This window comes from Myxocyprinus asiaticus, chromosome 41 (assembly GCF_019703515.2).
Source record: "Myxocyprinus asiaticus isolate MX2 ecotype Aquarium Trade chromosome 41, UBuf_Myxa_2, whole genome shotgun sequence".
In the NCBI taxonomy this organism is placed as follows: Eukaryota; Metazoa; Chordata; class Actinopteri; order Cypriniformes; family Catostomidae; genus Myxocyprinus; species Myxocyprinus asiaticus.
Window position 1 is genome coordinate 14,271,269 of NC_059384.1, and position 15,874 is coordinate 14,287,142.

Here is a 15,874-nt window from a genome sequence, read left to right on the forward strand (position 1 = left end):
TTTCGGTAATCTCCAATATGCACATCATTGTTTCATTAATTCTGAAGTTGGGTTGGTCAGGAAGACTTGATAAGAGAGTAACATCTGAGCGCACACATTAACTTTTGTGTGTGTGTGTGTGTGTAATGGACAGCAAATTTATTCTCGTTGCCTTTAGAAACCAATTTGTTTTTATACATTTAATGGCGTTTGAAGATATTACAATAAAAACTGCATTCTGCCAATGAAACACTTCTTGGAAGTGTGTGAGCTTAACTTGAAATTAGCTTGAGAGACACACCCATCATCTTGGCTAATCAGTAATAACTCCTAACTGTTATTAGCTCACTAATCAGTGAATTTGTTTGTGTTGTTTTTCAGCTGTGCAGAATGAGCGAGACCGTATCAGTTCGAGAAGGAACATGCAAGATTCACATGACCTGCCGCCTATCACTGCTCTCGCTCATGCAGAAGCTCTCTCACAACAGGTATACTGTCCTATCAAGGTTAATCGAAACACTTGTGTGCGTGCACACACACACACACACACACACACACACACAGAAAGATAAATAATATGTTTAGAAAATGGCTGGGGGAGGGTAGATATGATTACTTATATCTGCGGCAGTAACATTTATTGCTTTTGAGCAATAAATCATTGCTACGATTGTCAATTAAAGCAGAGGTGTATGGTTTTTATGCATTCTGCTGTAGATAAATAGTCTTCATAGACAAAAATTAACCAGCAACAGAGCTGATTAAAGAAGGAAGAAACAGAGGTGTCATTACAGTAAATCTGATGAAGTTTCCACTTCTCAAAATATGTTCTGCTCAATAGTTCATAATGATGAGAGATAATGAGTGTAATTTGCATGAGTGTTGGTTCCTCTGAGTATCAGTCAATGTCATCAACATTTTTAATCTTCTGCATGATTACCTGTATGAATTTACCCGGAGAGAAGCAACAGCCTGTGTGAAAACATTTTTAGAGGACATGGCAAGTTCGGTTCTTTTCTTGTGTGTCTGTCAGCAGATCAGTGCTGCCAGCCCAATGGACCCTGCTGATGTTTCAGAGAAAAAATCAGCCACTATCAGTGACATCTGTGAGTCTATGAAGCAACAGCTGCTTGTTCTGGTAGAGTGGGCTAAATACATCCCAGCCTTCGGCGAATTGCCACTTGATGATCAGGTAATGGCCGTTGGAAAGCAACACTGGCTGTGCTAATTGGGGAGGCCCTTGGGATTAAATTGCAGGGTTCACTGAAGCTCAATATTTGCTATTCACATAGCTGACTCAGTTCAGCTCTCCATTCAGCATGCTCTTTATATCTCTATTTTGCACAAAATTTCAGATTTGATTTTGGGCATGCATAAGCTTCTAATGCTTTTTATACAGTCCACATTAGCAATTCCAAATCTAATTTAAACCTGGAAATAAACTGAAAGTTTTAGGATTTTGAAAAATTTGAAACAAAGACAAATTATGATGTAAACTGAATAAAAAATATTTAAGGTTCTGCACTATTTCTAGGTCACTAATTAAAAAAGCACATTTGTGTCCATGTTAAGGTCTTGCTTCCATTGGAGCACACAAAATTGTTCTCGGAACATTCTCAAATCGTGATGCGATAACATGGATCATCAGGTTTTAAACTTGTGGAGTCCATGCCAGCTCGTGTGCATGCAGTCATTAAAGTAAAAGGAGGACATAACAAAAACTGAGATATTCTAAGATTCATATAAATTTTTCAATTAAAAATTGTATGATAATTATACATGATAATTATAATGTACAGCTGTGCTCAAAAGTTTGCATACCCTTGGAGAATTGGTAATATATGTACCATTTTTAAAGAAAACATGAGTGAGCAGGCAAAACACATTTCTTTTATTTCTTATGGGATTCATATTCAACTGTAGGTTATAACAGAATGGCACAATCATAAAACAAAACATGGCAACAAAGAAAAAAATTGAAATTACCCCTGTTCAAAAGTCTGCATACCCTTAGTTCTTAATACTGTGTATTGCCCCGTTTAGCATCAATGACAGCGTGCAGTCTTTTGTAATAGTTGTCTATGAGGCCCCAAATCCTCGCAGGTGGTATAGCTGCCCATTTGTCTTGGCAAAATGCCTCCAGGTCATGCAAAGTCTTTGGTCGTCTTGCATGAACCACACGTTTGAGATCTCCCCAGAGTGGCACGATGATATTAAAGTCTGGAGACTGTGATGGCCACTCCAGAACCTTCATCTTTTTCTGCTGTAACCACTGGAGGGTCAACTTGGCCTTGTGCTTAGGGTCATTGTCGTGCTGGAAAGTCAAAGAGCGTCCCATGCACAGCTTTCGTGCAGAAGAATGCAAATTGTCTGCCAGTATTTTCTGATAACATGCTGCATTCATCTTGCCATCAATTTTCACAAGATTCCCTGTGCCTTTAGAGCTCACACACCCCAAAAATATCAGTGAGCCACCACCATGCTTCACAGTGGGGATGGTATTCTTTTCACTGTAGGTCTTGTTGAGTCCTCTCCAAACATAGCGCTTATGGTTGTGACCATAAAGCTCTATTTTGGTCTCGTCACTCCAAATTACAGTGTGCCAAAAGCTGTGAGGCGTGTCAAGGTGTTGTCGGGCATATTTTAAACTGGCATTTTTGTGGCATTGGCACAGTAAAGGCTTCTTTCTGGCAAATCCACCATACAACTCATTTTTGTTCAAGTATCGTCGTATTGTGCTCCTTGAAACAACCACATCATCTTTTTCCAGAGCAGCCTGTATTTCTCCTGAGGTTACCTGTGGGTTTTTCTTTGTATCCCGAACAATTCTTTTGGCAGTTGTGGCTGAAATCTTTCTTGGTCTACCTGACCTTGGCTTGGTATCAATAGATCCCTGAATTTTCCACTTCTTAAGTGATTGAACAGTACTGACTGGCATTTTCAAGGCTTTGGATATCTTTTTATATCCTTTTCCATCTTTATAAAGTTCCATTACCTTGTTACGCAGGTCTTTTGACAGTTCTTTTCTGCTCCCCATGGCTCAGTATCTAGCCTGCTCAGTGCATCCACGTGAGAGCTAACAAACTCATTGACTATTTATACACAGACACTAATTGCAATTTAAAAAGCCACAGGTGTGGGAAAGTAACCTTTAATTGCCATTTAAACATGTGTGTGTCACCTTGTGTGTCTGTAACAAGGCCAAACATTCAAGGGTATGTAAACTTTTGATCAGGACCGTTTGGGTGATTTCTGTTATCATTATGATTTAAAAAGGAGCCAAACAACTATGTGATAATAAATGGCTTCATATGATCACTATCCTTATATAAAAGACAGTTTTTTTGCATGATCAGTCATATTTTCAAAATCAATGCCAAAATTTCACAATTTCTGCCAGGGTATGCAAATTTTTGAGCACAACTGTAAATAATTGGTAAATGACGAAACAATTTAATAAGAAAAATATAAAATAGAAGTATTTTTACAAGTGGACTCTTTAACCTAACCCCACTGTATATGAACTTGAAGTGAAAGCAGACCTCTTTGTTTTTCCAGGTTAGTTTATTACGAGCACATGCTGGGGAGCATCTTCTACTTGGTGTTGCTAAGAGGTCAATAGCATACAAAGACATCCTGCTTCTAGGTAACTGCTCATAGAAAATGTCATTTTGAGCTTTTAACATAAGAATCAGAATCAGAATGAGCTTTATTGACAAGTATGCTTACACATACAAGGAATTTGTCTTGGTGCCAGAAGCTTCCAGTACACAAACAATACAACAACAAGACGGAGATAATAAAAAATAGAATAAAAATAAAAAGCAAATAGAAAATATAGTATATATAGAAATACACAATAAGACAATACACACACACACACACACACACACACACACACACATATATATACATACATACATACATACATACACACACACAAATGTATGTACAAATACAGATCTGTTATATACAGATAGTGCAAGGGAATGTAATGGCAGAAGAGGTAGTATATGCTGGATAAATATAAATAGGTTAATCTGTGTATTGCACATAATTATTGCTCAGTGGGGCAGTTTTAACTGTTCATGAGATGGATAGCCTGAGGGAAAAACTGTTCTTGTGCTAGACAATTCTGGTGCTCAGTGCTCTGTAGCACCGACCAGAAAGCAACAGTTCAAAAAGGTAGTGGGCTGGGTGAGTGGGGTCCAGAGTGATTTTTCCAGCTCTTTTCCTCACTCTGGAAGTGTACAGTTCTTGAAAGGAGGGCAGGGGACAACCACTAATCTGCTCAGCACTGTCCTTTGTAATCTTCTGATGTCCGATTTCATAGCAGAACCAAACCAGACAGTTATTGAAGTACAGAGGACTGACTCAATGACTGCTGAGTAGAACTGTGTCAGCAAAGGCTGTGGCAGGTTGAACTTCCACAACTGGCGAAGGAAGTACAACCTCTGCTGGGCCTTTTTCACAATGTCAATGTGGGTCTCCCACTTCAGGTCCTGTGAGATGGTAGAGCCCTGGAACCTGAATGACTTCACTGCTGACACAGTGTTGTTCATAATGATAAGCGGGGTCAATGTAGGGGAGATCCTCCTGAAGTCCACAATTACAATGGTGTCAATGTGGGTCTCCCACTTCAGGTCCTGTGAGAAGGTAGAGCCCAGGAACCTGAATGACTCCACTGCTGCCACAGTGCTGTTCAGAATGGTGAGCAAGGTCAATGCAGGGGTGTTCCTCTTGAAGTCCACAATCATCTCCACTGTTTTGAGTGTGTTCAGCTCCAGGTTGTCTTGACTGCACCAGCCAGCCAGTCAGCTGTTCAACCTCCCTTCTGTATGCAGACTCATCGTCATCCTGGATGAGGCCGATGACAGTGGTGTCGTCTGCAAACTTCAGGAGCTTGACAGAGGGGTCGTTGGTGGTGCATTCATTTGTGTACAAAGAGAAGAGTAGTGTGGAGAGCACACATCCCTGGGGGGCACCAGTGCTGATCATACGTGTGCTGGAAGTAAATTTCCCCAGCCTCACTAGCTGCTGCCTGTCTGTCAGAAAGCTGGTGATCCACTGATAGATAGAGGTGGGAACTGAGAGTCGGTTTTATTTAGTCCGGAGAATAGCTGGGATGATGGTGTTGAAATCTGAACTGAAGTCCACTTAAAGGATGCTTGCATATGTCTCTGGTCTGTCCAGATGTTGCAGGATATGATGCAATCCCATATTGTCTGCATCATCCACAGACCTGTTTGCTCGATAAGAAAATTGAAGGGGATCCAGAAAGGGTCCCGTGATGTCCTTCAGGTGGGCCAACACCAGTCTCTCAAATAATTTCATGACCACAGATGTAAGAGTGACAGGTCTGTAGTCATTAAGTCCTGTGATTTTGGGTTTCTTTGGGACAGGGATAATGATGGCACATTTGAAGCAGCAGAGAACTTCACACTGCTCCAGTGATCTGTTGAAGGTCTGTGTGAAGATGGGGGCCAGCTGGTCAGTACAGGATTTTAGATAAGTGGGTGAAACACCATCTGGGCCCTGTGCTTTCTTTGTCTTTTGTTTCCGGAAGACCCGGCACACATCCTCTTCACAGATCTTAAGTACAGGTTCAGTAGCAGGAGGAGGGAGGTGGGTGGTTGCAGGAGGTGTTGATGTTTGTGTAAAGTGAAGGTCAGAGTGGGAGTGGGGTGTGAGACTGGGCTTTTCAAATCTACAGTAAAACACGTTCAGGTCGTCAGCCAGTTGTTGATTCCCTACAGTGTTGGGGGATGGTGTCTTGTATTTAGTAATGTCTTTCAGGGTTCTCCACACTGATGCAGGGCCGTTAGCTGAAACTTGTTTTTCAGCTTCTCAGAGAAGCTTCTTTAAGCAACTCTAATCTCCTTTGTCAGTGTGTTTCTGGCCTGATTGTACAAGATTTTGTCCCTATTTCTGCAAGCATCCTCTTTGGCCTGACAAAGCTGCCTGAGTTTTGCTGTACACCATGGCTTGTCATTGTTGAACATTAAATAAGTCCTAGTAGGAATGCATATATCCTCACAGAAACTGATATGTGATGTCACAGTATCTGTGAGCTCATCCAGATTGGTGCCTACAGCTTCAAAAACACTCCAATCAGTGCAGTCAAAGCAGGCTTGTAGTTCCAGCTCTGCTTCATTGGTCCATCTTTTTACAGTCTTTACTACAAGTTTAGCTGATTAAAGTTTCTGCCTGTAGGTCGGAAGAATATGAACCAGACAGTGATCAGAGAGTTCCAAAACTGCTCTAGGGACAGAGAGATATGCATCCTTTAATGTTGTGTTGCAGTGATCCAGTATATTTCTGTCTCTGGTGGGGCATGTAATGTGCTGTCTGTATTTTGGCAGTTCATGGGTGAGGTTGGCTCTATTAAAATCGCTGAGAATAAAAATAAGTGAGTCTGGGTAATGTTGTTCCGTGATCTGATCAGCCAGCTGTTGCAGCGCTGCATTCACACATGCTTGTGGAGGAATATAAACACTCACCAGAATAAACGAGGAAAACTCTTGTGGTGAGTAGAAAGGCTTACAGTTGATAAAGAGCGCTTCGAATTTAGGACAGCACATCTTCTTTAATGTTGTTACATCTGTACACCAACTTTTATTGATATAAAAGCATGTTCCACCACCTCTCGTTTTCCCCGTTAACTCTGCAATGTGATACGCTCTGAACAGCTGAAAGCCCAGCAGATGTAATGTGCTGTCTGGAATGACTTCACTCAGCCAGGTTTCTGTGAAGCACAAGGCAGCAGAAATATACACATATACACAAGTATACACAGATAGACAATTATACTCTGCAGGATGTTAATCATTTGTTGCTTATTTCCCATGCAGGTAATGGGTGTGTTATACATCGAAGCTGCCCTGAGCCAGAGATAGGTCGGGTGGCTAACCGTGTCTTGGATGAACTGGTTTTACCCTTTCAGGACATCCAAATTGACGACAATGAATATGCAGCTCTAAAGGCCATTGTGTTCTTTGACCCTGGTATATGCAAATGAAAAACAACTCTCATTTACCATCCAATATGTATCCAGAAACAAGGGTATTCATGTTACTATCTTTTCTTTGTTTTTAACTTCTAGATGCCAAAAGCTTAAGAGATCCCTCTAAAATAAAGGCAATGCGCTATCAGGTTCAAATGAGCCTGGAAGACTACATTAATGACCGGCAATATGACTCACGTGGGCGATTTGGAGAGCTTTTGCTACTGCTTCCCACTCTGCAAAGCATCACCTGGCAGATGATTGAGCAGCTGCAGTTTATCAAGCTTTTTGGCCTGGCCAAGATAGATAACCTGCTGCAGGAGATGCTTCTTGGGGGTGAGTGTGAGGTGAAGTATTTATTCAGTGGCTTTTGGAGTCGAAAAATGGCTCTTGATCATTTTTCAACTATGTGAAAGCAGGATATATGATTCTAAAACTGGTTTGCCCAGTCTTTGTCTTATACTACAGTATATACTGCAAAATGAAAGGAATATTTGTGATTGATTACAAAAATACATGAACATAAAATACTGATAAAATGATTTTAGTGTTATAAAATCGCTTACTAACCTTTCCTTTGTAAAGTTATATCCAATTTTACAACTTGTTTGCCATGACGATGTAACCTCGGTGACAAATAACTAGAAGTTAATCCGCCTAGAACAGTATTCTATTTAAACAACAATTTAAACAACATTACAGCTCAAATACATACGTTTCAACAGAAGAATTATTTTAAGTGCTTTTATAAAATCATCAGCTTTACATTTCGGCCTTTAAACCCTCCAAACATTTGTCTTGTTCTCTTCCATTGTAAGTGCCTCACTGTAACCTCGATTTTATTTGTAAAAAAAGGAGGGAAGAGTTTAAATTAATTTTCGTGGAAATCAACATTGTGCAACAAATGCTGTCAGTTGAGCTTAACTTGCATTAAACCCGGAATATTCCTTTAAATGATGTGGCAAAATGATGTATGTGCTACATAAGGACTGTACACATTATTAAGACATTAATTCGGGAGAGGCATCAGTTCCCCCACAGCACCACCAGTAAGGCTGAAGTACCCCTTCATAGACACAAAACCAAAGATGTGTACCAAAGACTATATCATTTAACATTATCATTAATATTGTTTATTATTAATGATAATATTCAATTACATTTCAGGTATATTTTAGTTATAACATTATGAAATGCACCCAATTTTTTTATTTGTTACAAACTCCATGTATTCCATCAATAAATGTAATGTCTTGAAATTGCATATATTATATTGCATAGATATATATTTTTATATGTTTATTGTTTACATGCATAATTTGAACTATTTACAAGTATATACGTTAATATCTAGAACAAGAACTAAAACTGTACTGTTTCTTTAAGACTACGGGTGGCAGTTCAGCCAGAAAGCACATATTAAATACCCCCTGAAATCAAAATGAAAGTTTTGCTGCTTTTAGTCCATACCTATTAGCTTTAAAGCCATCTATATGCAAGGTTGTGAGGGTTACTTTTGAAATGTATTCCACGACAGATTATGGAATACATGCTGTAAAATGTAAATTGTAACGTATTCCGTTAGATTACTCAATGTCAGTAATGTTTTCGAAATACTTTGGATTACTTTTTCCAGCACTGGTAGATTTGTTTCACTTGTTTTGACTATAAAAAATCTGCCAGTACAGCAAGACAAAATACACATTAAAAATACAGTACTGTGCAAAAGTTTTAGGCACTTGTGAAAACCTTTCAAAGTGAGGATTTAAAAAAAAAAAATAATGACATAAATAGTTTTCTTTAATCAATTAACGTCATACAAAGTCCAGTAAACAGAAAAAAAGCTAAATCAATATTTGGTGTTAACAGTTTTGCCTTCAAAACAGCACCAATTCTCCTACTTTGTCACGTTTATGTGTTCTTGTTTTCATGTCTTTTATTTTAAAGTTTAGTTCCTGTTCCTGTTCAGGTCATGTGGTGTCATGTCATTTGATTTCCTGTTCCCTCATGTGATCTTGTCATGTGTTTCCCCTGTTCATGTGTCTTGTTTTCATTGGTTCATTGTTAGATTACCTTGTTATTAGTCTTGTCTTGTCATTGGTTAAAGTTAATTTAGTCTTGTTATCTTGTTCATAGTTTAGTCTTGTGATTGGTTGTCTTGTTTACCTGTTACCCATGTCCTTGTATTTAAGCCCTCATGTTTGCCATTGTTGTTTGTCAGGTATTGTTTGGTGTGATGTAGTTCATGTTCATGTTCATGTTCATGTTCATGTTCATGTTCATGTTCATGTTCATGTTCATGTTCATGTTCATGTTCATGTTCCACATTCTGGAATATACTCATGTTTGAATAAACTGCACCTGGGTTCCTACATCATCATCGCCTGTCATTGCTGAGCTTTGTTACAGAATACCTGACCAACACAAGATGAACCAGTTCAGCTCCTCCGTCTACGCCAGGGGAGTCATCCCCTGGAGGATTATGTGGAGGAATTCTGCGCTCTGGCCTGCAGGGTGGATTTTAATGAGGTAGCCCTCAAGAACGGTTTCTGTTTTGGGCTGAATGAGCTGGTTTCCTCCCTGATGCCTGACAGTCAGTGTGCCAACGGCCTTGCTCGGTATATCAACCTTGCCTTACTGATTAGTGGTTCACCATTCACCGTAGGGGAGGCGGTTAATGAGCCAGCGCCCACGCCTGCCACAGCCAAGGAGCTGGAAGCCTTGTCCATCCCAGAGCCGGCGTTGCCAGCCTCGTCCATACCAGAGCTGGCGTTGCCAGCCTCATCCGTCCCAGAACTGCCGTTGCCAGCCTCATCCCTCCCAGAGCCAGTGTTGCCAACTTCAGCCATCCGGAGGAGGAGAAGAAAGGCTTTCGTTCCCAAGTCTCTTCCCATGTATACGACCACAGAGGTCGTTCCCAAGTCTCTGCCAGTGTTCACGACCAGAGGTCGTTCCCAAGTCTCTTCCTGTGTACACGACCACAGAGGTCGTTTCCAAGTCTCTGCTCATGTTCATGACCACGGAGGTCGTTCCCGAGTCTCTGCCCATGACCACAGAGGTCGTTCCCGAGGTCTCTGCCAGTGTTCACGAGCACAGAGGTCGTTTTCCAGTCATCCAAGACACTTAGCCTCGAGCCAAGGCTTCGGCCCTCGAGCCTGCCACGGCTTCGCCCCTCGACATGGCCGCCAAGCCAGAGGTCCACGTCATGGTCGCTGAGCTTGCGCCACCTTATACCCCAGATCCTCAGTGTGCTCCAGGCCATGTCACAGCTGCGCCAGAGTCAGCTCCAGGCCATGTCACAGCCAAGCCCCAGACTGCTCCATGCTATGTCACAAGCAAGCCTCTGCTCCACGGTCTAGGCCCGCCTCTGCTCCACGGTCCAGGATCCATGCCTACCATAGCCAAGTCTGGATCCTGCCATACCATGTTTCCATGTCATGTCATGTAGCCACGCCCCCCACACACATCGTCGCCAAGCCCCCCCCTTGTCGTGTGTTTCTCCTGTTCATGTGTCTTGTTTTCATTGGTTCATTGTTAGATTACCTTGTTATTAGTCTTGTCTTGTCATTGGTTAAAATTAATTTAGTCTTGTTATCTTGTTTATAGTTTAGTCTTGTGATTGGTTGTCTTGTTTACCTGTTACCCATGTCCTTGTATTTAAGGCCTCATGTTTCCCATTGTCATTTGTCAGGTATTGTTTGGTGTAACGTAGTCCATGTTCAAGTCAAGTCCATGTTCATGTTTTGTTTTGGTTTCACATTCTGGAATATATTCGCGTTTGAATAAACTGCACCTGGGTTCCTATATCATCATCTTCGTCTGCCTGTCATTGCTGAGCTTCGTTACATACTTACACCTAGACACAGTTTTTCTTGGGTGTTGGCAGATAGAATGTTCCAAGCTTCTTGGAGAATTCGCCACAGTTCTTCTATCTATTTAGGTTGTCTCAATTACGTCTGTCTCTTTATGTAAACTCAGACTGACATGATGTTCAGTGGGGGGCTCTGTGGGGGCCATGACATCTGTTGCAGGGCTCCCTGATCTTCTGTTCTGTTCTATTCTATTTGCAAAAGTAACGTTTGGGAGTCTAACATTTATACTTCCTATTGACACACTAAAGCTGAAGATATAAATAACCATCTTAAGATAAATGTTTTTGTGAAACATCTTATGTGCCTAACACTTTTGCACAGTACTGTACATTCTCTGAAAAACCTAAATATCTTATGCAGTGTTTCTAAAACAAGATATATCAAATTGATCATGTTTTAAGGATTTTTAGATATTTTTACAGGAAAACAATACAAAAATGATCAAGAATACTATTTTTGCCCTAATATCAAAGGTCTTACTAGAAAAAAAGAGATCTAATGTGAATTTTCTTGATAAAATATGATCGTGCCTGGTAACGTGTGCATGTAAAATGAAATAGCATTTTAGCTTAGCGTAAAGCTGACAATTTACACAAGGTTTATTTCTTTTTCTTCTGCTTCAAACTTCTCTATCTGCTCATATGAATGTAACACATCATAAGAAAGTGTTTCACCGCTGTTCAAATGCACTTTGAATCGCATAATTTATATGTATAAATGTTTTCCATCTGAAAGGAATAAATATTAAATGAAACAAATGACAATAAAATGCAAAGTAATCTCTTCAGTAATCAAAATACTTTTTGAATGTAACTGTATTCTAATTACCAATGATTTAAATTGTAACTGTAGTGGAATATAGTTTCTTATATTTTGTATTTTAAATACGTAATCCCGTTACATGTATTTCGTTACTCCCCAACCCTGTCTATATGCTAGTGTACTTCTAAACTATGACAAAATTTGTATTCAGAAGATATAAGGATTTAAAATCCATGTAAAGTCTCTCTCTTCCTGCTAAAAAGACTCCATGATGTCACTTAGAGGTAAAGAAACCTTGTCCAGTCAAATTCTTTCTAGAATGCACCCTTCCCCTACAACTGTTCAGCACGACTGGCGCTGATCATGGCTTCGCAGGGCACTTAGAAGAGAGACACAATCCATGCTGTAGGGTCGTTCCAAACAGAATTTCCAATAAGAATTGCTTAAAAAGTGAGTTCTGACTGACCGTTATCACCTTTCAGCCATCTGAAGGAGGTTAATTGTCTTGAAGGGAATAGGACATAGGGATGATCACTTCTGAATGGGATGTGTTAATGCAGAAGCGGGACACGATTAAAGTTGCTGGAGTTTATTTCCATTTTTTGTGCAGCCAGAGGTTTCTTAGGATGTACAGCTTGAGGAAGTGTTCTTTATTCTTTATGCTTAGTGTACTGTGGTTCAAAACATGGACATATTATCTTTTACTCGCTTGTTTCTCATTCATCTGCATTGGACTTGCACAAAGGCTCCAGCCTCGTCGTAAGCAAAGACCGTGAAGTGCTTTGAATGTTTGTGGGCTGGATATGAATTAATGTTGTCAGTTAGATCATCGTTCGGTTCTTTAGTCTTTGGTAAAGCTTGCTGGTATTGAGATTGCTTCTCAGGTTTCCCCGGTAAGCAGCTCTGACATGAGCAGCATGGTGGAAAGAGGTATGTGTGTGGATGTAAACTTAAGCCTATTGGCTATTTTAAAAAATGGGACGAGTCTTTCGACATGCCCCACCCCAACTTCCTGTTTTACTAGGAAATACGTCAAAACACCAAATTGAACTGCACTCGTCAAGGCACTTCACAGCGACTTTAATAAGAAAGAATGCGCATGGTTTATTAAGCAATGTTATTATTGCTGATACTTAAAGCCAAAGTTTACTTTTTTGCATCCCGCTACGTCTCGCCTAGCCTCTAGGGTTGTGGATTTGAACAAACCCCTGACACTAAAAGTATTAAACTTATGTGCGTAAGTTGCCCAGCACAGTTTGTGCAATAGACATACATGATAACTCAAATTGTGTGACTTGTTGGGGAGTGGTGTTCTATAACTTTTCTAAGCAATCAGGGCCCGTATTCACAAAGATTTTTGTCTTACCACTAGGAGTTCTTCAAAGAGTTCCTAGCTAGGAGTTTTTGCTTAAACCTATTCACAGAACTGCTAAGAGCATGTATTAGTAAGGAAATCTTAAGATAAGAGTAAGGCGGAGTTGACCTTGTTGCTATGGATGACATCACGTTTTATTAGCATGATCTTTTAAATCACCCTCAGTGATTGGTAGACAGGGAACCTGTCAGCTAAGACAGACAATGATATACTGTATATACAGTACATACATACATACATACATTAGATAGATAGATAGATATTTTTTTCGGTTGATGAACATTTCTTCATCCTATGTTGATGTACTGAAATGAGCGTGCAATCTGTTAATGCATAAAAAACACCAGATGATGTGATTGTCATGATTCCCCTAGAATGCTCCCTTTTTTTTACTGCAGTGAGTGCACATCCACAGGAAAAAATATGCAATGAATTGTCAGACGATGTGCTATCTGGAGAGGGCATATATAGTTCGGTGTATATAGTAGGGTGGCCAGACGTCCCGTTTTTCCCGGGACAGTCCCGTATTTAAGCCCTTTTTCTAGTGTCCCGATGTATTCTGAAGAAATCGTGTTTTGTCCTGTATTTCCCCTCTCCTAAAATTTCTCTATCTCCTATGTGGCTTCCTCAGTCACGTGAGTATTCTAATCAAAGGTAGCCAAGTTTTTCAGGCCAGGCTGGAGGAATCATTCATACCCTCTGACATTAAAAAGCAGTTGGATGCCCTGGTTGAAGCTGGTGACGTGCGAGCGGATGAAATTGTTTTGTGCAGTGAGAAACTTTTATTTAGCATCGGTGGATTACCTCCAAAATTGGAGCCGCTCATTGGAGAATCCAGAACAACTTGAGTGGGCCCTACTAAGAGACATCCCAGAGTGGAAAGACATTCAGAGCAGCCTCGAACACTTCTACTCCAGAATCCCCGCTCTCAGTTTGATTGACGAAACCACACTCTTTGATGAGTGGGCTTGCGTGAAAAACATTGCCACTCATCGCATCACTGAGTGGAACATGAACAAGACGGCCGTGTCTGAGAGCTGGAGAGCAAGACCATCAACTATGGAGTCTTAGCCAAGGTCGTGGAGTTTGTTTTATGCCTGCTTAGGACACCTGCATCTGTGAAGTGTGTGTAGCATGGACACCAGATAAATCTTGACTCAGTGTAACAGTCATGAATGCAATGCTTTTCGTACGTCTTAATTTTGGACTGGACTGCTCTGCATTTTACGATAAACTCTTGAAAGACGAGCACACTGAGAAAAATTGATGCCAGTGAAAAGAACAAGGTGACAACAGTTACAGATGTGGATGCACCCTCTACTTCGCAATGATCTGCGCCTATGTAAGGATATGTCAATTTAATTTTTGCTGGGAGGGGGCTGTCCCGTTTTTCACAAGCAGAAATCTGGTCACCCTAACATACTCCGATCAGCCACAACATTAAAACCACTGACAGGTGAAGATTATTACATTTATTGTCTCGTTACAATGGCACCTGTCAAGGGGTGGGATATATTAGGCAGCAAGTGAACAGTCAATTCTTGAATTTCATGTGTTGGAAGCAGGATAAATGGGCATGCGCAAGGATCTGAGCGACTTTGACAAGGGCCAAATTATGATGGCTAGTTGACTGGGTCAGAGCATCTCCAAAACGGCAGGTCTTGTTGGGTGTTCCCGGGATGCAGTGGTTAGTACCTACCTAAAGTGGTCTAAGGAAGGACAACCAGTGAACCGTTGACAAGGTCATGGATGCCTAAGGCTCATTGATGCGTGTGGGGAGTGAAGGCTAGCCTGTCTTGTCCGATCCCACAGAAGAGCTACTGCAGCACAAATTGCTAAAAAACTTAATGCTGCCCATGATAGAAAGGTGTCAGAACACACAGTGCATTGCAGCTTGCTGCGTATGGGGCTGCATATCTGCAGACCAGTCAGAGCGCCCATGCTGACCCCTGTCCACTGCCAAAAGTGCCTACAATGGGCAAGTAAGTGTCAGAACTGGACCATGGAGCAATGGAAGAAGGTGGCCTGGTCCGATGAATCATGTTTTCTTTTAGATCATGTGGACGGCCGGGTGCATGTGCATCGTTTACCTGGGGAAGAGATGGCAGCAGGATCCACCATGGGAAGAAGGCAGGCCAGTGGAGGAAGTGTGATACTCTGGGCAATGTTCTGCTGGGAAACAGTGGGTCCTGGCATTCATGTGGATGTTATTTTGACACGTACCACCTACCTAAAGATTGTTGCTACCACGTACACCCCTTCATGGCAACGGTATTCCCTGATGGCCGTGGCCTCTTTCAGCAAGATAATGTGCCCTGCCACACTGCAAAAATTGTTCAGCAATGGTTTGAGGAACATGACAATGCTCAAGGTGTTGACTTGGCCTCCAAATTCCCCAGATCTCAATCTGTTTGAGCATCTATGGGATGTGCTGGACCAACAAGTCTGATCCATGGAGGCCCCACCTTGCAACTTACAGGACTTAAAGGATCTGCTGCTAACGTCTTGATGCAAGATACCACAGGACACCTTCAGTGGTCTTGTGGAGTCCATGCCTCGAGGGGTCAGAGCTGTTTGGCAGCATGAGGGGGACCTACATGATATTAGGCAGGTGGTTTTAATGCTGTGGCTGATCGGTGTATAGTATTGTAATGATGCTGGCAATGACAGGCAGACGCAGAGACGATGATGAAGTGCGATGAACCCAAGTGCAGTTTAATAACAAAAGTGAGATCCAATAAACCCTAACTCCAAACATGACAACAAAACATAAACATGAACGACTTAACTAAACTTGACATGACATGACATGACATGACATGACATGACATGACTTGACTATGAAACTTGACATGGAATGCTGCACACCAACAACGATACATA

The 15,874-nt window shown here is 41.2% G+C and overlaps 1 protein-coding gene across 4 annotated transcripts in view; it reads left to right on the top strand.

Annotated features, from left to right (window-relative positions):
* Nucleotides 1–15,874, top strand: part of LOC127432083 (hepatocyte nuclear factor 4-gamma-like) — a 36,656-nt gene that overhangs the window by 11,785 nt on the left and 8,997 nt on the right. For 2 of the 4 annotated variants that reach the window (XM_051682883.1, XM_051682881.1), the window contains exons 4-8: nucleotides 361–467; nucleotides 1,013–1,171; nucleotides 3,538–3,625; nucleotides 6,831–6,983; nucleotides 7,082–7,318. In XM_051682883.1, coding sequence (XP_051538843.1) covers nucleotides 361–467; nucleotides 1,013–1,171; nucleotides 3,538–3,625; nucleotides 6,831–6,983; nucleotides 7,082–7,318 — 744 coding nt within the window. The remainder of the gene's footprint in view (nucleotides 1–360; nucleotides 468–1,012; nucleotides 1,172–3,537; nucleotides 3,626–6,830; nucleotides 6,984–7,081; nucleotides 7,319–15,874) is intronic. The other 2 variants (XM_051682884.1, XM_051682882.1) reach the window with 1 other exon arrangement.